The sequence below is a fragment of the Chrysoperla carnea genome, chromosome 3 (genome assembly GCF_905475395.1).
Source record: "Chrysoperla carnea chromosome 3, inChrCarn1.1, whole genome shotgun sequence".
Classification (NCBI taxonomy): domain Eukaryota; kingdom Metazoa; phylum Arthropoda; class Insecta; order Neuroptera; family Chrysopidae; genus Chrysoperla; species Chrysoperla carnea.
Window position 1 is genome coordinate 13,296,098 of NC_058339.1, and position 22,923 is coordinate 13,319,020.

Sequence of the window (22,923 nt, forward strand, 5' to 3'; positions counted from 1 at the left end):
TGACACGTAGACCAGTTGTAAAGTAAAATTAACTGACATTCATCCATTGTGAGTGAATATTTGTACAGGCTTGTAAAAGAGTATTTTACGAAATCAAATTCTTATAATTTATTTATTGAAATAACAGGTAATTACATAAAAATTTATACTCGTACCTGTGAGTTGATGACACTACACGTAAAAACCGTACAATGGAAGTGTAATGAGGTTTGTTATGTGCTACATGTAAAGTGCTCACGTCTGTCAACTATATGTAAATCATTGGTCGAATAACTCACTAATAGACACGTTTATGTCAATTTAAAGTATAATTTTATTATTATTTAATTTACAATGAGTTCAATGTTAAGGAAATGGTGACATAAATCATAAAGGAAAAAAAGAAAATCTGAAAAAAAAACATTATCATCATCTTTGGCGTTTCAATAAACATTTTAGAATGCCTAAAATTACCGTAATTCGCAGTGTTAAATATTAAGAAAACTTAAACACTCGGTAAAAAAAATATGTTATACATTTTTCACATTGTATACTTTAACCTATAAATAATGCAATTTGTTAAAAATTTCTAAAAAAACATTAAATATTCCATAAATAACAAAATTTTTATTTGTATTATTGTAATCAATAATTTATTTTATTTATTATTAATAATAATTTCGTTATTATTTGTAAATTTTTTCTATTATCAGTGGACTGATTGAAAAGTATTTTTTTTATGCCATCCATGTACGCTAAATTATAATAGTTAGACATAAATAAATACAAATATTTATTAAAAAAAAATTATTGTTTTTAGTAGGGTAAGTTGTTGTGCCTTGTGCCTAAGTTGTCTCTAAGAATACATTTTACAACTAGCTAATTTTCTTTAGAAAATTTTGGAAAAATTACAATTAATTAGTTAAAAGCATGAAAATATTTTCTTATAAAGAAAATTATAGCAAGTGACATTCGATTTTCTATGAAATTAATGAAAATATTATTTTACAAGGAAAATAATTTTTCAAAAATGTTAACATTTGTTGACAGTCTTGCAAGAAAGTAAGATCCTACCAACTTTTCTTGAAATATACTACCAGTTATCGTTTAGATGGAGTGAAAAAAAACGGAAGTTTTTCGAAATATTCAGGATTCTGTTTTTGCACAAAAATGTATAATTTAACGTGAAATTTATTGAGAAATAAATGATAAACTGATAAAAAAGTATTAGCAGGAAAATTTTTTCTTAGGGCAACAAGTAAATACTTTGATTTAAGACAGTTTTTTCTTGCTATACTTTAATTTTTAAGAAGTCAAATGCCTATTTTATTGAATTAAGGAGGTCTTTCCGCTGCCAATGTTAATCTAAAAAAAATTTACTTCCAGCCAAGGCAAGGGTTCTAGAAGCGTCTTCTGTCTACTATTAAAATTTACTTGGATTTCTATTTAATGCAAACTTTATTCTTTCCAACGAAATAACCTCCCTAAAGTGAGGAAATTGCATGCGTTTGTGTTATCTCTTCTATAACTGATTTTCTCTAAATTTTTAGGCATCAATATTTTCAAAAGATAATTATCGAAAAATTTTACTTTTAATTTCCGTCTTTTCCCAAATTTTAACAAAAATTATTAAATAAAAGTCTCAAGTATGATCATACATTCACTATTTGAAGAAGTCTGTCATTTTATTATGTTGATGTGTGAGTAATTAAGATTAAGATTGAGAAAGCAAAAATTTGATTAATTAAAGATATTTCTGCCAAAACAGACATATTTAATACTTAATCGAAACGTGGACATTTTTTGGGTACGAAAATATCGATGAACTGTTTTTTTTATTTTATTTCACAGTAAAAAAAACATTTTACCGTTTAATATATAAATAAATAGTAAATATGTGTTTTAATATTCGATTTTTCATTGATGACCATTGATGACGAATCAAAACTATGTATCGAATTTATCGTTTTGTATACCTATATACAATAACATTCAGTTCATTCAAATTTATATACCTATTAATATATGTATATAACAACGTGCATATGCACATACATTTGACTGGACTGTGGTCAGTTAAAAAGAGGAATCGAAATTTATTGTACGTTTGTGATTCTATGTATACAGGACATAAATATGAGTGCTTATTTGTCTGAGTTTAATTTATGTTTCATTACCAATTGTAAACTTTTTTTGAAATAGTTTTTGTACAATACTTGTTGATATAAAAATATTTTATCTTTATGACGTCATCAGAATCTAAAAAATTTAATTTTGCTCTATCACATTCAAATTTTATCCAATTTTGATAAACCAAGTATGTAATCCTACTTAATTTAGGGCATACTTTTCAAATTTTTGATTAAAATTAACCTAGCTCCAATAGGTCTCAAGAATGTGGAGTCCTGGTCCCGGAACCCAAGCACATATGTGATAGCTAGCAAAAAATTGACATCACAACTGAAAAGAATGACCAAAAATTAGTGGGTTTCAAAATACTTACAATATTATCGGATCAAATTTGCCTGAGTTATCAAAAAAATTAAATTTTTTAACCTTATGACGTCATCAGAATCCAAATAATTTAATTTTGCTGTATCATAATCAAACTTTATCCAATTTTGATAAACCAAGTATGTAATCCTACTAAATTTGGGTCATAGTTTTCAAATTTTTGATCAAAATTAACCTAGTTCTAATAGGTTTCAAGAATGTGGAGTCCTGGTCCCGGAATTGTGCCCATAAGTTACGATCGATATGATCGATATACCTTTTTAATAATATTAAATTAATAATAAAAATAAACACCTGTATATGTAATATGTATTGTGAATGTACTCTATTATAGTATAAATATATATCTATTAAATTGGTTTCGTTAAACTGAAAGCAGACATATATGTCCTCTAATGCTTTTGGTTGGTGGGTACTTTGCTAAGCCAGCAAAATATGAGATAACATTTCGACTGTTTCCATATATGTTTATAACGATTCCTCTTCTCTCATCATCGGTTACCACGTTTGTACTCGTACGTATATATAAGCGATAATATTTTAAATAAAAGCCGGTATATAATAAACCAAAATAGTAGGGTTGACACCTATTTAAAATTTATTTGTCTCCATACCGGAAACCTTACTTGATACGAAACAATCTGATCATTTGATACACTTGCAATATTCAGACATTAAAATATTACTCAAATAAGAAATGCTAGGATTTATAACGGAATCGTGATTAGAAAAGCATTGATTTGCCAAGGCTTGATTTCCAGTCTTTGTCTAAGTCATGGCCAACGGTGATCAATCGCCTGGTTTCTCAGCCTTTGAACAGAATAAAGCAAAAACAAACTTATTAAGACTTTCCATAAAATTACTTAAATTGATTTATACCGTCGCCCTGGTAGCTCGGTTGGTCAAAGCTTAACCAATTGCGTCCGCGGTATAATAAAGATAAATTTAGTTAATGGTTGTGATGGGCTAGTGTAGTGCCTAGTATATACATGCAGGAGGTGCACTCAGCCTCTGAAATTGAGGAGCTGACAAATGAATCGATTGTTGATACGTCATTTGCAGATAAAAACCTAAAATCGTTACAAGTAGTTTTAAGGACAGTAGAAAAGAATACTGGTGGCAACCCTACATTACTTCCTTGGCATGTACAAATAAATGTCATTTCGAGACTATAATAAGTGCTTGTTATGTGGTTCTATAAGGATGAAACCGAATTACTTCAATTTTCAAATGAAAACAATTATCATCTTATAAGCAACTCAAATCAGTGAAATGACTCAAATTAATGAAATGACTATTGCGGAAAGAAAATCATTTATTCCGAATTGAAAACGTATTAATTAAATCCAATGCCGTTCATTTTAGTTTACCACAATAATGACAACAAATTTGTATTTTAGTTTCAATGATTTTTAAAAGTAAATTCAAAACAAGTGTTTTAAACATGAAATAGCTAAAATCGAACCAACTAGATATTTTAATCATCAATTTTTTTTTTGTTTATAAAAGAATTTTTGTTGTTGTCGTTTATTTTTCATTTCGAAAGTTTCGATAAAGTAAAATGTACCTGAGTAAATAAATAATGTTCAATCTAAATTTAGTATATAACAAACTATTTGTAGATTATATTATATATAATTCACATCACATCGTATTTAGTTTAACTAGTACTACCACCATCAAAACCTTTATCAACTAAATGTCACTAGAATTGTTACCAATACAACATACTCATACTAATTCAATCTAAAGGTGATCAAAAAGTTCCATCATAGACTTATAACGTATTCAATTGGTTCGTATGATCTGGAATTGACCTTGAATATGGTGATGGCAGAAAATCAAAGATCTAGGAAAAACATGGTGGGCTCCTTTCCAAATAGCTTTCTCTATATATTATAAATAAGAAAGTAAGGTTGTTTGTTTAAGAAAACAACATAAAAAGAAATGTTTACGCTTTCACGCAAAAACTACTGAATGGATTTGAATGAAACTTTGCTATAATATAGCTCATCCATTAGAACAACACATGAGTTATAATTTATAAAGACATATTAAGAAAAAATTAATAAAAATGAAAACATAATTTGACATTTATTCCGCCATCTAAAAAAATGGTTTCTTATATAAACTGTACATATATTTTACCTATGTAAAACAATCCCTACACCTATTTCGAGTGTTATGGAAGAGGGATAAGTGAGAGCAAGGGAGGTGAAGACTATAACGCGGTGGTTTTTACCAGTCTTTACTTTAAAACCCAACGAAGCGGCTTGTTTTAAGCTACTTTTTATATATATTTTTTTATTAGTAACTTCCAAGGGTATACCTGGATTATTATCGACTTGGTTAGTCTTAAAGAGCATATGGTTATTTTCAAATTGGATTATGAGCAAATTCGATTCTCGAACAGCCTGTTTTCGTAGCAAACTCAAATCTGAATTTTCATTTCAGTTATGGTTAAATATTTTATAAAATTTTAAACATTTTTTTATTTCTAGGCTCATAATTCCAGATAAAAAGACTACCTCTAGAAGCAATCTATCATTTTCCTTATTTTGTCAAGTCTATAGTCTTTTCAATTAAGTATTATAGTTTATTTAAATAATATTTATTTCATTCCTCGTAGGATTGCAGTTTTTTCTGAGATATAACGAGTCCTCTCGAGTTTTAACAATTTTAGTCTCCCTCTAAATAATGACTCTGTATTATTGGAAGTTGATACATTGAAGAATTAAATCATATATCACAAAACTAATGTACCTACATAAACATTCGTTACATGCATGTACCTATGTGTAATTTAATCCTTTGTTACATATCTATCAACTTTGTGTAATTGAAGTTTTTCATTTTTATTTTTGTACTTTTATTTGTTAGTTTTGTCGAACCAATAACATTATTATTTGACTACCAGATACCTGCCCGTATTGCTGGACAATTTCTCTTTTTAAAAACATAGACTAACACGTTATAGACCTCACTTATCCTGCCTTTTGTTCACAATTTTATGGATTTTAATTTTTCGGTGACGAACTCTAAATTTTTTTTCAAAGGGGTACCCCTTAAAAAAATTGCAAAAAAAGAAAAATTTTTTTACCTCCAATTTCGATAAAACTCAGTATATAAGGTAATTTTGGCCCAAAAAGTTCAAAAATCGGGTGCATTTCTTAACTGGTCCAATAGTTTTTGAGATACGGACTAAAATCGATCCAAACATTGCCATATCTCAGAAACTCTGCATCCAATCATTAAATTAACCCGATTTTTATACTTTTTGGATCAAAAATACCCCATCCACCGAGTCTCATCAAATTCCAAAACAAAATTTTTTTTCCGATTTTCTCGATTTTATCAAAGGGGTACCCCTAAAAAAAATTGCAAAAAATCGAAAAAATTTTATTATCTCCAATTTTGATAAAACTCAGTATATAAGGTAATTTTGATCCAAAAATCGGGTGAATTTGTTGACTAGTCGAATAGCTTTTGAGATACGGACTAAAATCGATCCAAATATTGCGATATCTCAGAAACTCTACCCAACCGCTTCGCTGGACAATATAAACAAACTTTAAGCAAATTTTACAGTAGTGCCCTAAATAATTCAAAAGATGATATAGCTTTATATATATGAGGCCTAAAAACAGTAAATTTTAAATAGTTGAAAGAGGGTTTGTTTTTAAAAATATAGGTACACATATAAATAACATTACTGACTAACGATAAAATAACTACGCTAAACTACTACGCGTTACACTATCGTACGCCCAACCATATAATATTAATTCATTTTAAAATCGTGTTTACAAAAAACAATTACAAAATTAATTAAAATTTGTAAATATACTGTTTAATTATTATTAATAAAGTATAACCACATACAAAATAAAATATTTTTAAACTGTTTTAAATGTTTTTCATTCATATCAGTTTAGAGCTAGTAAAGTATGAGAAGTAGGATCGATTATGAAAACATGCATATTTTTATTGTTTCTATGTTCAAATTAATTTAAATAAAAATATTTTTATTTTAAATTAAATTATACGTGGTGTTCCAGATATCCACAGACATATGGTGTAGGGCCGTAAAATTTATTCCTCGGAATGCAAGAACAGTCCATAAATCTTTATAAAAACAGTGCGACTGCATTGTTTAAAGCTTACTAAAAGAAGTTAAACACTAAAATTTGTGCGATCTTGAACAGAGGGTGGGTGCCAAAATTAATGCTGAAAATGACACCAGGAATTGATATAGGAATAAATTCTAAGCAAAAAGTGTCATTGAAATATATTTCGATAAGTCAATACTTTCCGAGTTATTGGCGATTGAAATTTGGAGTATTTAACGTCAAATAATAGAAAAATTGGACGTTTTTGGGAAAAAGTATAGCGTACACTTTTTAAAGAACTATCAAAAACCATGAAAATGAAAAAATGTTTCAAATCATTTCCATGAAAATTGAAGCAGTTATGATGAAAACAAAGTTTATCGGACCTTTCGTTTTATGTTTTATTCAGTATAACAAGTGAAACAAACAATTGACTGAGTTAATTGTTGAAATACCATGTATAGACAGTGTTGATGCGCAATCATTTGTTTTTTTGACGTCACGTAAATAACAAAAGATATTCACTTTTAAATAGACACACACACAACTGATATTCCTATATTAACACATACTATAAAATTTGCACCTAATTAACGCCCTCGTGGGTAAACAGTGATGTTTACAAAAAAATGTTTCAAACAAAAGTTTTTTATTTTTTTATAAGAAACATTTTTTACATTTTAACTTTTGTTCTATCTCTAACGGTTTACAAGATGGGTCCTACGGACTCAAGACCCAATTGACCTATGATGCTCATTTACGAACTTGACCTCACTTTTTACGTCCTGAGTACGCTGTAAAAATTTCAGCGCGATATCTTTTTTCGTTTTTGAGTTATCGTGTCCACAGACGGACGGACGGACAACCGGAAATGGACAAATTAGGTGATTTTATGAACAGCTATGACAAAATTTTTTTCCTAGCATCATTATTTTTAAGCGTTACAAACTTGGGACTAAACTTAATATACTATGTATATTTCATATATGCATGGTATAAAAATGACAACAGGGATTGATATAGGAATGAATTCTAAGCAAATAGTGTCATTGAAATATATTTCGATAATTCAATACTTTCCGAGTTATTGGCGATAGAAAATCGGAGTATTTAAGTTTTTGGGAAAAAGTATATCTTACACTTTTTAAAGAACTGTAAAAACCCATGAAGATGAAAAAAGTTTCAAATCATTTCCATGAAAATTGAAGCAGTTATGATGAAAACAAAGTTTATCGGACTTTTTTTTAATGTTTTATTCAGTATAAAAACTGATGAATTTATCACGGGAACTAAAATTAATACTTTCCGCTTTACAATTAACTTTATTTAGGTACTGGCAACAGGTTCAAGAAGTTCTAGCAGTTTCGGGTAAATATTTTTAAAATATTGCAACTATTGCAATATTGCAAGATTAAAAATAATTAAGTAGGTGGCCTCTGTTATAGACAATGCCTGAGAAAAACTAGAGGTCAAACCCCATTTTTATTATTATTCTATTTTTTGTTGTTTTGTAATGTTATGTAAGTACGTAAACATATAATTTCAATCTAAAATTGTTCTCTTCGCGGTATGAACTTTTACGAAACTTTTTTGTTAAAAAATTACAGTTACTTTTATAACACCAAAAACTATTTGCAATTTAACGGCACTAAATTATCTATCTCCAACCGCTATAACCCTGATTCTAGGGATAGTTATCCCTAAAAAATATAGAAAAAGATTTTATTGTAGATATTTTTCCTGAAAGTTGAATGTAATTTGCTTGGTGTTTTGTATGAAATATTTCGTTAATCGAATAAAATATGATGGTTTTGATTATTTATTGCAGGAGAAAATTAAATATAATCACAGAATTTCGAATGAATTGTACTATCACTACATAGTATAAAACAAAGTCGCTTTCTCTGTCCCTATGTCCCTTTGTATGCTTAAATCTTTGAAACTACGTAACGGATTTTGATGCGGTTTTTTTTAATAGATAGAGTGATTCAAGAGGAAAGTTTATATGTATAATAACATCCATTAAATAGTGGAGAAGTACTGCTATTTTTGAGGTTAATAGTTAAAAATGTAAAAAGTAAATAAGTAAAAATGTAGTGTATGAATTTAGATATTCAAAGGATAGCAGGAAATCTTCATGGTATAGGGAAAGGGGGATTGTTTTAATCCAAAATTAACGCGTGCGGGCCACGGGCAGTAATGAATAAATCAAAACTACTGGATCGATTTTAATCACATAGGCTATATATTTCATACCCGTGCGAGGCCAGAGCGGGCCGCTATGCTTTTATATACAACGTTCACAGTTTTTCTGTAGTGTATTTAGTATCAGCATTGGACCGGTACGAAGCCGGGGCGGGTCGCTAGTAAAACTATAAAATGCACACTATAAAACTATAAAATCCAATTAATACATACCTACGTCAATTATTATATTTTATATCATTAGTACAGTGAAATTAATTTGTATATTGTAAATTAAATAACAAATAAAGCATAAAATGAAATTACCTTCTTCATTCAAATATAAGACTTTAATAAATAATTACGACGTAACCAGAGTATGTAACCACACTACTAGTGCCCAACCGTTTCATAATATAATATAAAATTTTAATATTATTTCAAATAATTAAAGAATAACAATAATTAAAATTGAAGGATAAAACATAGTGGAAAATGATTAAATTGACAAGAATAGACAAAGAGAAATGATATAATTAGAGTTTACGTAAAACTAGACAAAGATGAAAATACCCGGAGCAATACTAGTAATAATAATAATAATATAACGTTTACATTCACATTGCATTGAGGTTTTCGGTTGATGAAAAGGGGTCAGTTGTACCCAGAAGTAAACTGTACTAAAAACCAACCGTCATCTTCATATAACAAAATACTGGTACCATTAATGCCACTACCACATGATCTAAAGCTCTTATATCTAAAAATCTAAAATTTTGTTTAGAATCGATAGTTATTTTGAATACTGAATTGTTTAATTTTTAAACGAAACTCAGTAAAAAAGTTCTTACAAAAAATTGGCACCTATTAGTCGCCATATTGATTTTTCATTACTACCATATATTCTGTAGCACTTACAAGGCTTAGACAAATCGATTGACGTCTGAATCATCAAAATTGGCCGACGCGTTTGATCTCTAGTGTGCCATATAGGAACACACATTATCACAATATGACGTCTTTTGGTCGTCATATTGAATTTTCATTACTGCCATATCTTCAGTAGCACTCGCAAATCTAAGACAAAGTCTGAAACATCAAAATGGGCCCACGGGTTTGGTATCTAGTGTGCCATATAGGAACACACATATACAGACTGATAAACACATTACCACTCCTTTGGGCTGCTCAGTCGGGTAAAAAACACAGCGAAACGTGGCTAGGTAGTATGTATGAAGCGAAACAGTTATTCGAACGTTTTAGGATTAAACTTCTGTCGGTAGTCCTCGTGATTGCCTATTTTAATCTTTGCTTGTTTATGATATTCATGATATATTCAGAATCAGAATAGAAAAGCTTCCCCTTCTTAGTGTGCATTAGACTTTACATATAAAGCTCGTAACAATATTCATTTTGCCAGCATATTGAAGTAGTAAAATCTAACTTAACGTAACGTACATTCGTATGTTACGAATTAGGATGGATGAATGGTAGGTAGGTAGGTATATAGAATAAGGGTTCAGGTTCATTCAGTGGTTTGTACGTGTTTTATTTAATTAAGGAAACCATGAATGTATATTATTATTAATATTATGTATAGTTCAAAAGATTTTATATACACTGACCCATAATATTATTATGGCCAGTATAAGATGTGCAGTAATACTTGTAATATATGTAGAGACATGATGGTCTATGGTCTTGCCACTACTCTGTTTTGGTACATATCCAATTGTGAGTCATTTTTTGCATTTATCAAGTCTACACAGAAATATTTTATTTTAAATATTTACTTTTATATACTTTCGGGTATCCAAATTTAATGGCAAATAATGGTTAGCAATAATAAGCGAAAAAAGATTATATATCAATTGACTTAAAATAGATGTGGAATGCGAAATTATATGCGGTCGACGGTGTTACATAACGAAAGAGACTTTGCAAAATAGATCATTTTCATAATTGATATAGTTATCGGAGGTTTATTCCATCATTCTTATTCTTATTCAACCGAATTTATTTATTATGTTAAGAGGCGCATAGTAATCAGTGAGATAAAAAATAATTTTTGAACGCAAGAGTTAAAAACTTCAGAACCCAACTAACTCCTCCACAAACTCTAATATTTGGTAAATTTCTGAGATATGAAATTTTCAGCTCAGATTGTGCCAAAATTAATTTATTCTTTGCCTACTACTCAAATCGTTTCATTGAGAACAAAATTTTGCATGGTATTATACTTAGTAGGAAAAATCAAGCAATTTTTTTATGGAAAAAATGAACGTCAATGTCCTACTTAGACAAAGGGGAAGGTAAAATACAAGTGAAGTAATTTCTTTGAATCTTCATACATAGTTTATAAAAAGTTTATTTACTTAAAGACGGAAAAATTAAAAAAAAAACTCAGAGCTTTATTTCAGAATATTTTGCAAGTTTTGTTATGGTATTAAGTTTAATTATATAGATAGTTTAATGTGTTATGTGGCAAATTCAATATCAGACATCTACTGAATTTGGTACAACATTCATCAACATATTATAATGAACCCCTATTTTTTCTAGCCATGGTATAATGATAACGAGAAGAAGGTTTTTTTGAAAAGCAAAAACGCAAACACTCAAAAAATGGTGGAAACGCATATAAATTATGTATTATATTACCTTACCTATATGTTTATGTATTTATTTGCGCTTCCACCAATTGTATCTAAAATTGATTGTGAACAGTTATCTGAATAGTATTGAAGTATTATTTATTAAGTATTGTGAATAGATATTTATTAAAGAGCTCCACTGCGGTAGACTTCAGCCAGCCCGAAAGCCTGTCCAAGAGATAGTTATCAAATTTGTGTTTAGTAGGCGGGCTAAACAGGGGGTGGGCTTAACGGACTTAGCGGACGGGCTAAGCATAGTATAGCTATTAATGAATTATAACTACAGGTTAATTAAGATTAATAATCGGTGATCAATAGTTACCTATAATACCTAAAATTTAATCAATTATCGAAGTAATAATGTAATAATTAATAATGTAAAAATGTAATAATTTACATTTTTTTTTTCAAAGAGTTTCAATTTGATTGATCGTTAGTGTACATAATCTAATAGTAATATGAATTATTTACAATTCTGTTTGCATAGATCAAGGTATATAGGTGTAGAATTGTAAAGGTTATCTAGCGTAGTCTAATAATAAATCTATGGATTTGAATTCAATTTGTCTCGGTAGATAGATCTGCAAAGTCTTAATAATGTAGATTAAAATATATTATATATAATATTATACATATTCATATCATAATTTAATATTATGATACAATATCTAATAAATTCAAATCAATTTCAATCCTCTCGGTGAGGACTATTTATAAGGTAAGGTTTTGTACGGATAAATGTACATTGGATTATTCTTCAGTTTCTCGAGAAAGGTATTAACTAATTTTAAGGCAGTAACTATATGAAGACCGCGTTTACTTTTCAGAAGGCAGGCGAGAGAATAATAGTTAATTTGCTTTTTTTTACATTCTAGGCTCTAAGGTGAACCATTAAAAATTACAAGTTAAAGAGATTGCGTTTTGGTACAATCAGTGAATCTGATCCTAGGTACATTAGGATTTGATGCATCGTACATTATTCCATAGGCCACAAATTAATCAAATATAAGTACAGTTTTCAACAAAAGCTGATTAATATTTAAATTCAAAAAACGTGTTAAGGTAAATTTGGATACAAGGTGTAGCACTCTACCCTTAATATTGAATAAAATCAGAATAAGAGATGAATATTTCAAATATAGTGTGTTCAAATTAAGTCAACGCCATATGAAAAATTTGTTTAGTAAAAGTTCTGCATGGTCTAGAACGTAATATGAAATAATCAGGTATCAATTTTTTGCATTCGTGTACGAAGTTTGTCAAATAACGTAAATTTTGTACGAAGAGTAAAGAACGTTTTGAATTTTTGACTAGAGTTAATGTTGATCTGTAGACATAAATTATCAATGCTAACACAGAAAAGAGTGGCTATCTGACCATATTTTTCAATTAGGATCAACTTTTCTTAACGACGATGTTAGAAAAAAAAGGTATATTTACTACTGAGTAAAATTGACATTTTTCGACAAACGACGTATAAGAATGTAAAAAATTAAATATTTTATTTTGAGTTTTAAGCGATACAGAACTTTTTATTAAGAATACTTTTTCTTCATAAAACAAATAATAATAAAGTTTTCCATATGGTGCCAACTTAATTAAACACACTGTACTTAGTATAAGATTAATATTATATAAGAGAAGATATTATTTACTTATTCGAAAGCTATACAACTATATCAAAATTAATTAATTGTCTAATGTCATTAAATTTGTACGCTTTATTTGTTGTGATCTAATATCAACTTCATTTTCTTTAAAATAGTTATAAATGATTTGGAAATCAACACACATTTAATTGTTTTATAATGAACACATAAATTGTTTATAAATAATTGATATATTAAATTGTAACCATTTTTCCTATCAGGAAGTACCCGGAAAGCATCCATTTGTTTCGAAAATTGAATTTTAAATAATAATAGTGTAACTTTTTATTAAGACTATTTTAATTTTTATTTTACAATGCTTTATTTTTGAATACATGTATAACATATACGTAATACAAGTTGCCTATTAAAATGTTTTAAGTCAACTTTAAAAATTATTGTTTAGTAGCAAATCGAAACATTTTCGCAACTAACTCATAGTTTACGAATGATATTTAACATTTAAGAAACACATACCATCACGTTTTAACAACAAATGAGCGGTTTTTCTTAATTAGCCGATTTATTTTCACTAAAAAAATATAAGAATTATAATTCTAGTTAGAAACAATACTTAAAGGTGCCTTTAATAGTAATCGTAGAATTTAGATATACTATATAGCTAAAATTACAATTTTACATTTCTGTCATCCTTAAATTCAAGTAGTGAGTTACTTTTTCTTACAAAACAAAAAAATGAAATATTTTAATTTTTTTATGATTTTTAATAACTTTTTTTATTATTAATTTAAGACACTTTTATATGTTTTATATATATTACATTAGCACTTAAAATTTTCAATTAATTTTAATGTTCTCAAACAATATATATGGATGTATAAGTGCTTCGTCTAGCGCATACCTATAAAACACAAAATATTTTATGAATTTTACTTAATTAAAATAAAATTTTTAATTAACCTTCTTTCAAACAATGATGTTTTGAAAAAGGTGACTTGAACGGTATCTTTTTCTAGACTTAATTGTTTATCTGCATTTGCAAATCATTTTTTATTTGTTCTCAAACATACAATGGAAATAGTTCCAATACTTTTAAGATTGGATGATTCAGTTTGAAAGCAGAAGCTAATTTTTGTATTAACGAGACAGAAGAAAAAATAATCCTTAAGGTGATTGTAAACCCACAGTTGTAAAAAAGTTTTGGTTTATTGCACGGTACATATATATAAAACAAATACATGCTTTGTAAGTCATAAGTAATGAGTTTTTTTTAGCTTTACAATACCACGCAACTACAAAAATATATAATAGATTGTGTGGAAGTGATACTTATAAATTGGATATTATAGATATCGCTCTTCAATCATCAATACTCTAACTACAGTCGTCTCTGTTCATCAAATGATTGATCTTCGATGAACTCATGATTAAATTAAAATATGGTTTTTATATCATCGATAGAAATATCCAATTGGAAAGGATAACCTATATGATTCATAATTTTTACAGCTAACTTTAAACGATAAAATAATAATAAAAAGCCCGATTCCCTAGGAATTTTATGTGATTTTTGGAAACTTTGTTAATCAAAAAATGTATTTATAAAGTTTTATTGAAATTCCTAGTATTATTCAATCCTTGCATATCTCCTTAATTGGCACTCCACAGAGATTATTCAAAACATTCAGTAGGGTTTTAAGAATATTGTATTTTAAGAATGTAATAATTTTTTTAAGCCATTCTGTTCATATGTATACGTTAAGTATATAAAAGCACTGTATAATAGTAAGTATTTAGTTTAATTAATCTTTAAAACAAAATTAGTTTACTTTAAGGTAGGTATTAAATTATTATTTGTGCAGTTAAAAATGGTGTAATATCATCGTGAATTACTTATATTTTTATTGTATTTTTATTTCGCATATTATACGTTTTCCATCATAAAAATTTTATATGCTCCTTTTAACCTTCTGCGAAATAAGAGGTTGCTTATTTCATGTACGGATATAAAGTTTGAGGGAAGGTTCTTAGCCATTCCTGACTAAAATAAATAGAAATTTTTTCTGGATAATTATTATAAAGTGTTTATCTTTGGTATTTTTTGTTTTTGTATAGTTTTATTGTATCACAGTCGAAAAATGTTCACAAGACGGATAACAATCATAGGAAAGGGTTATTTTAGATGTTTGAAGTTCCCGAACCGCCTCTGATTTGTTTATCACAATCAAATTTCGATGAAGAAAAAACCATAGAAGTACAACGAAATATCTTGCCTCATAATATTAATATAATAACCATTAATAAATACTTGCCATATATTTTCCCACTCTACTTGATGGATACGGAATAAAAAAAAAGTACTATAGGTATAAAAAGCTAAAATAAAATAAAATTTATATATTCACAAACAACGATATAAAACATTATTTGAACAAATTTTATTATCGTTAATACTATTTTATTTTATATATTTATATATGTACGAATATCATTACATAACATTATCCATTACGTGCGTATCTATATGTATATACTTATGTACGTACGCGTACATATATTAAGATTTTATTATCATTCAACCAACCCAACCTATATATGTACAATTTATATATCTTTCTATGAACGAAGAAAAAGGAAAAGTCAAACAAAACATTTAAACAAACACAAATTTGATGTAGCGAAAATATAAGAACAATCATAAAATTGTTATATTATATATCTAACAGTTTTATACTATCTCATATGTAGGGGAAAGGTGTCTAGGTTGTCCACGGTCTAGACTAGTCATTTTTAAGACTTTAGCTTTTTTTTAGATATCGTGAATTAGGATTATTTATAAATTTTTTCGAAAAGCAATGAGTTGTTTTCGTACTATTGGAAAGCCTTTGGAAAATGGGGCTTTAAATTTCTGTATTGACCCAAGATTTGTTAACAAAATAAGTGAATAAAATATAAAAATCATAGAATTATTGAAACTGCAAGTAAAATGAATGTGTCGATAATCGAATATAATAAGTACGTGGTGATTATGTGATTATGCCGATTTTAAAAATATTCTTAAATATTCAAAGAACCGAAAACATTAGAACTAAGGAAAGTATTGAAATGAAGGAAAAGTTCCAAGCTACTGTCTTACTACTACTGTCTCATACATATACGGGGAATAAATACACATATATAATAGCATGAATACACTCCCCTCCATAAAAATAATCCTCTAAATGTAATTTTTAATTTAATATTTTATAAAAACTGAATTATGAATAATTTTCATTTTTTTAATGATTCGAAATGCAATATTCTTACAAGTGAAAAGAAACAATTGGCTGAGTTAATTGTTGAAATACCATGCAAAGTCAGTGTTGATTTCTTTATCACATAACACATACAAAAATGTATAGACAGTGTTGATGCGCAATTGTTTGTTTTTTTGACGTCACGTAAATAACAAAAGATATTCACTTTTAAATAGACACAGACTCAACTGATATTCCTATATTATTAATACATACTATAAAATTAGCACCTAATTAACGCCCTCGTGGGTAAACAGTGATGTTTACAAAAAAATATTTCAAACAAAAGTTTTTTATTTTTTTATAAGGAACTTTTTTTACATTTAAATTTTTGTTCTATCTCTAACGGTTTACAAGATGGGTCCTACGGACCGTAGACCCAATTGACCTATGATGCTCATTTACGAACTTGACTTTTTACGTCCTGAGTACGCTGTAAAAATTTCAGCTCGATATCTTTTTTCGTTTTTGAGTTATCGTGTCCACAGACGGACGGACGGACGGACGGACAACCGGAAATGGACTAATTAGGTGATTTTATGAACAGCTATGACAAAATTTGTTTCCTAGCATCATTATTTTTAAGCGTTACAAACTTGGGACTAAACTTAATATACTATGTATATTTCATATATGCATGGTATAAAAATATTAGTTTTTTGTCAAAACGGTAAGTCTTCTTCACTGGAAATCTAGCACGGATTCTTCCATGCTACGGGTCAAAAATCCAATTTTTAATTGCAATTATCTTATGTAAGGCGTGGTGAATTTTCATCAAATTGTAACAGCGTGTAAATTAGGCTTTTAATTACCTATATGTAAAGTTTTAAGCTTGCATGAACCAACTTCTTTAAACGAATGGACAAAAGTAAAAACAATGTACATCTTTGGCGACTTTCTGATGTGTATATTTACGTTGTTAAAATGAGTTGTATACCTATGTAGGTAACTTACAATTTATACACATGACTTGCGTATGTCGATTGTTTTAATTTAGTATTTGTTTTGAAAGACTAATTTTACAGGCTGTTCCAGAATGACCTATTCATACAATATTCAAGGAATATATAATTAAAAGCAAAAAAAATTCTTTACTAGAATTTACTAGAATAAACACTCTTTTATACGGAGTTTCAATGTTCAATGATTTTAAGTAACATACTGATTAAGAATTCAGCGACCTGCAGAAGAAAAGTGTGGTATCTTTTTAGGTGGGAAAATTTCGATAGGCCAAAGAGTCGTAGAACTATTAAGATTTTTAATTTGACCACTTCTTTTCTGGTGACTTTTTTTAGTTAAAAAAGGCAAAGTTTTTTTTTTTCCTAAACAAATACAATTTTATAATTCTACTAGCTGCTCAGCCAAACGTGGCTATGGCTCAATTATAGTAGATTATGATATTAAAATAAATTATTTCACACAATTATTATACATCGAATAAGGTACAAATTTGATTGAACCATATTTCTCTCTTTATTATGATCGTTATATTTTTTTATATTCACCCTGTATATAACATTTGAAATAAATGTTATAAAATTTGCTTTACCTTCAGTGTATTAAAAACGCTTTAATAAATATCATTATAATAAGTTTTGCAATAAAATTACGATGTTCATTAAGTTTTATTTACCATCTCCTATAAAATATATATCGTTAATCGTGTATCGTATATTTATTTATGTTAAAGTATCGTTATCTTAGTATTTTAACTATTTTGTGATAAAATATATATGTTTTGAATCAGATATTTTTATTTTTAGAATACTTTATTATTACCTATTAGATCGTTAAACTAATAGTTAAAAACATGCTATACAAAATTTAATGATTAAGAACGTTTATTAAATGAACTATGAACAAAGCTAGAAAAAAATTATTAAAATTTGGGAAAAGTTCGATAGTTTAAATATATTTATCCATTTTGTACATAACTTTCAGCAAATAATGTTCATGTATTATTAATGTACGTAAAAAATATCGAAAAACTTGCAAACTTTGTGTAATTCTTAACTTTCAAAATTACGTATTTTTGAGTTAGTAACTTTTCATTAAACATGAACGCCACAAAAAGAATGGCCGAAAAACATGAATTTCGAAAACTTGTGTTCCAATACGATTTCAGAATTTGACATTAGAATATCTGTTGTAAGTCTCAATTTTATTAGTTAGCAAATGGAGATTTTTCAAACCTTTAAAAGGCAGGTCAAACTTTGTATAAATTGGACTTTGTATGCGCTTACGATCTAAATGTAATCTTTTTGGTTGAATAATTAATTAAATTAACAACAACAATTTTTTGGAAAAAAATAGAGTCGACGAATAATGTACAAAACAATTAAAAATAATTTTAATAAAGTATCGACTCCAATCAATAATTTCCTTGTAAGCAATTACGATTTTAAGTCGACGCAAATGATTCAATTTTCAGCTCAAGATATGGTAAGTGTCGGCCAGGTGCGTAAGGAGGGCGTGGCAAAGGAGGGACCCGCTACTGGCGCATAAGAAATAGAGGCGTACAACAAAACGTATGCTTTATACGTAAAACAAAAAGTTACTAAAGAATCAGGTAAAAGGAGCTCATTAATTTACATTTACAAGTTAAAGAATTTCGATTTTTTTGATAAAACAGACAAATTTGATCCGATCTTATTGGAAATTTTTTTGAAATCCACTCATTTTCAATCATTCTTTTCAGCTGTGATGTCAATTTTTACGCTAGCGAGAGATAATATTTTAATAAGTATACAAGTAAATAAAAAATTATAAAATACCTGTGAATCATCCTGTGAAAATATTGCATCAAATGCAAACATTTTTGGTGCAGCAACACCCACACGTCGATCTTCTGGTGCCGTTGTTGATGAACTATTATTACAGGTTGTTGGATCAAACAATGTCACTTGTTTTTTACGTTTATCAATATTAAAAAATGAATTATTACTATGTGTTGAATTATTGCTATTCGTTGATGTTGTTAGATTATTACTACTAGTTTCTATAGATGGTCCATTATTACTCGTACTACTGCTATTGAATGGTGTATTTGAGGATGAAACTCGTAACATTACTTTCACCTGTAACAAAAAAGAAAATTTTAGTTAACAACACTCCTTTGTGATACTCACTTTCCTTTGTGACAAGTGAGGAATCGGAAATAAGTGATAATGAACAAACAGTAAAACTTCTTTAACTTTTTGAACATTTTTGCTTCAAATTGAAATTACAACTAAAGTGTTGAACGTTTTTGGTTAAAATTTCACTATGTGTGACCACCTTGGCCATTCAATCAAAATTTAAACATATTTAAACATTCTTGAATCCCAACGACAAAAGAGAACCATTTTTGTTCCTAATTTTTACTTTATCCAAACCATCCTTCACTATTCTTATTTTAACCAAAGCAAATTTATATTTTTAGGTGTGTTACGTTGCCAGCAATTATCAAGCAAAAAACGTTTCTTACTCCACTATCTAGATATAAACTATTTAAAAAAAATTAGAAACTTTAATTTTCCCAACAAAAATTTCAAATAATGTTTATGTGTTCGTTTTAAAGAGACGTGAGAGTAGGAAAATGCAAAAATTCAAGGTAAGTATGTAATGCAGGGTTAAAATAAAAAAGTTGAATATAAACATGCAACTCGATAGAAAAATGTGTAATAAAATTCTCATTTACAAGTAATTGTAATTATTGTAATTACATTTTAATCATATTTAAAAAATTACAATCATAAATCTTAAACTACATAAATAAAAATACTGACATATACAGTTTGTATACTAGATTGTAAAGTGTATGTAACATGGTTTTATGGTTTTCACTCGCTACCAACAATCAAACCATCAAACATGGTAAGTAATCCATAAAGATTTAACCTACAAGAAGTGTCGTGGAAGTTTTAATCTCCGTGGCTCCGAAACAGATGAATAGAGTTTGATTTTTTTTGATTTCGTTAGAAAGGTAATTAAATGAAAAGTGTTTAAAGTGCGAGTTCAGGCATTCTTTTCTTAGTATAGTATTTATTGTATTATATACGCCAATTTCTAAATTCATGAATAAGTGATAGCTGAGAGCTGTATATCAAACAATAACGTACTAAATTTCCAAAACATTAACCGCTAATGAAAAATTTAATTCTTACAGTAATTTAAATCCAAAATGTATGTATGGATACTTTACCGAAATATACAAGTTTGTTAAATTTTTTCAGATTTCTTTGACTAAAATTTCAAATAATTATATTTTACCAAATCTGCTTAATGTGATAAATGAATGATTAAAATACTTTTTTTTTTAGGTATTTTTATTTATTTTTTAGGTATTTCTGAAAGATCTAAAGAATTGAAATGTTAATGTCTACATATGTTTTAAGTTGTAAACGGCGTTGTGCCCATCGTTATACTCGTAGTGTTTTTATTACAGCAATAAATAAAAATTTCTTTGTTCTTTCTTGTTTCTAAAATGACTACACAATTTATACAATGTACGTATCGGCTGTTTTTACATAACAATTTATAATTTCTGTTCTTGAATGGTTTTTTTTAAATGAAGTCGTGCTACGCTCACAAAAAACAATCTCCTTTGTAAACTTGTTGGGTATCATTCATTTTCCATAACTACAAAACACCCCCAAAACTGCCTATTTTTCTTCATGTTTGGTAGAAAGTAAAAAATCGTAAACATAAATAGTGCAAATCGTAAACAGCAAAGCATCCCCAACTTCAAAAATCGATGATATTGGTTCTTTTATTTGCTTTTTTTTTACATCATAGTCTGTTTTTTCCTGTGCTGTGGGACTATTACCTGCTTTATTGTCCAAGAAAAGGAAGTTAAGTTGAGTTTCAAAGGGGTGTCGGGTTGAGCAAGGTTAAGTGAGCTAAGGGTAAGTAATGTGGTGGATTTGTCTTTTAAGTCAGTATTTTCGATATTGCGGATGGTATATAGAGGAAAAACTGAGCATAGGTACGGTCGCTCAATGTATCAATGACTCTTTAAATGAATCAATGATTCATTTTATAAATCCTTTAGTGAATTAATTAGTGAAATGTATTGAAAGCCGCGGGAAAAAGTTGGTATTTATTAAATTTAAACTAGGGTTTCCCAAGGCAACGGTAACGTTATCTAGTAGCCATAATAATCTGGTGAATATAAATATATATGGCGTTTATATATTATGTGCCTAAGTATACTACGGAGTTACCTATGATGCCAATTCTTTCTTGAAAATTCCAGGTTTAAAGGAATTATGGTATTTTGCCGATATAAATTATAAAATAGTTATTACGGACACCTATACAGTAATATGTGTTCGCATTTGACTTTTAACTTTTTTTCATGAAAAATTAATTACTTAATACTCGTTCAGTTGCATGGTTGCGTTTTTAATATCATAAACAAGGTAAGAAGTTTTATTAGGTTACAATAAAACATATGTAACAACATCAAGATCTTGGTTTAAAAGAAATACACGCTAGGCTTGAAAAGCAAAGTTAAATTCATACGTGTTTTGTTTCTTCTTAACCGAAAGCTCAATCCAAAATGAAATTACGATTTAAATATAGTTTAGTATGTAAGTTTGTATGAATACCTGGAATATCGAAATAGTTGTGAGGTTAAAAAATACTTAACTGAAATGAGTTTGGTATCAAACGAATGATTTTGAGAAAATGAAAAGGTTAATCTAATGATTGGATGCAGAATTTCTTAGATATCGCAATATTCGGATCGATTTTAGTCACGTATCTAAAAACTATTCGACCAGTCAACAAAAGCACCCGATTTTTGTACTTTTTGGATCAAAATTACCTCATATACTAAGTTTTATCGAAATTGGAAATAAAAAAAATGTTTCGATTTCTTGCAATTTTTTTAAGGGAAAAAATCGAGAAAATCGAAAAAAAATTTTGTTTTGGAATTTGATGAAACTGAGTGGATAGGGTACTTTTGACCCCAAAAGTATTAAAATCAGGTTAATTTAATGATTGTATGCAGAGTTTCAAGAGATATTGCAATATTTGTATCTCAAAAACTATTCGACTAGTAAACAAATGCACCCGATTTTTTTTTGGGTCAAAATAACCTTATATACTGAATAATATCGAAGTTGGAGATGAAAAAATTTTTTCGATTTTTTGCAATTTTTTTAAGGGGTACGTACCCTTTGAAAAAATCGAGAAAATCGGGAAAAAAATTTTGTTTTGAATTTGATGAAACTCGGTGAATGGGGTTTGATCCAAGATAAAAGATAAAAATAAGGTTTCATATTATGTTTTCACTTTTTATAGATCTTGCAAGTTTTTATGGACAAAAACGCGGGTGAAGCCGCGGGTAAAAGGTAGTGGGTAAAATAAATAAACTGTTGAATAATTTTTATTTTTTGTTTAATATGTCAATGTTAATTTGTTTGTAGTCTAGTTATACTTGGTATTATTCCAATATAAAATACATTTGTGTCATCAGTAATTAAATAATATTTAACTTTCTCAAAAGAATGCAATAAATATGCCAAAAAAGTTCAACAGGTTTTGGAAAAAATTTTACATCTAAATAAAAAATTAAAAAAAGCGTGGTACC

At 28.2% G+C, this 22,923-nt stretch overlaps 1 protein-coding gene across 1 annotated transcript in view; it reads right to left on the minus strand.

Annotated features, from left to right (window-relative positions):
* LOC123295867 (kinesin-like protein CG14535) overlaps positions 1–22,923 on the minus strand; it is a 441,056-nt gene that overhangs the window by 37,768 nt on the left and 380,365 nt on the right. The window contains exon 3 of the mRNA XM_044877328.1: positions 19,121–19,423. Within this exon, the coding sequence (XP_044733263.1) occupies positions 19,121–19,423 (303 nt within the window). The remainder of the gene's footprint in view (positions 1–19,120; positions 19,424–22,923) is intronic.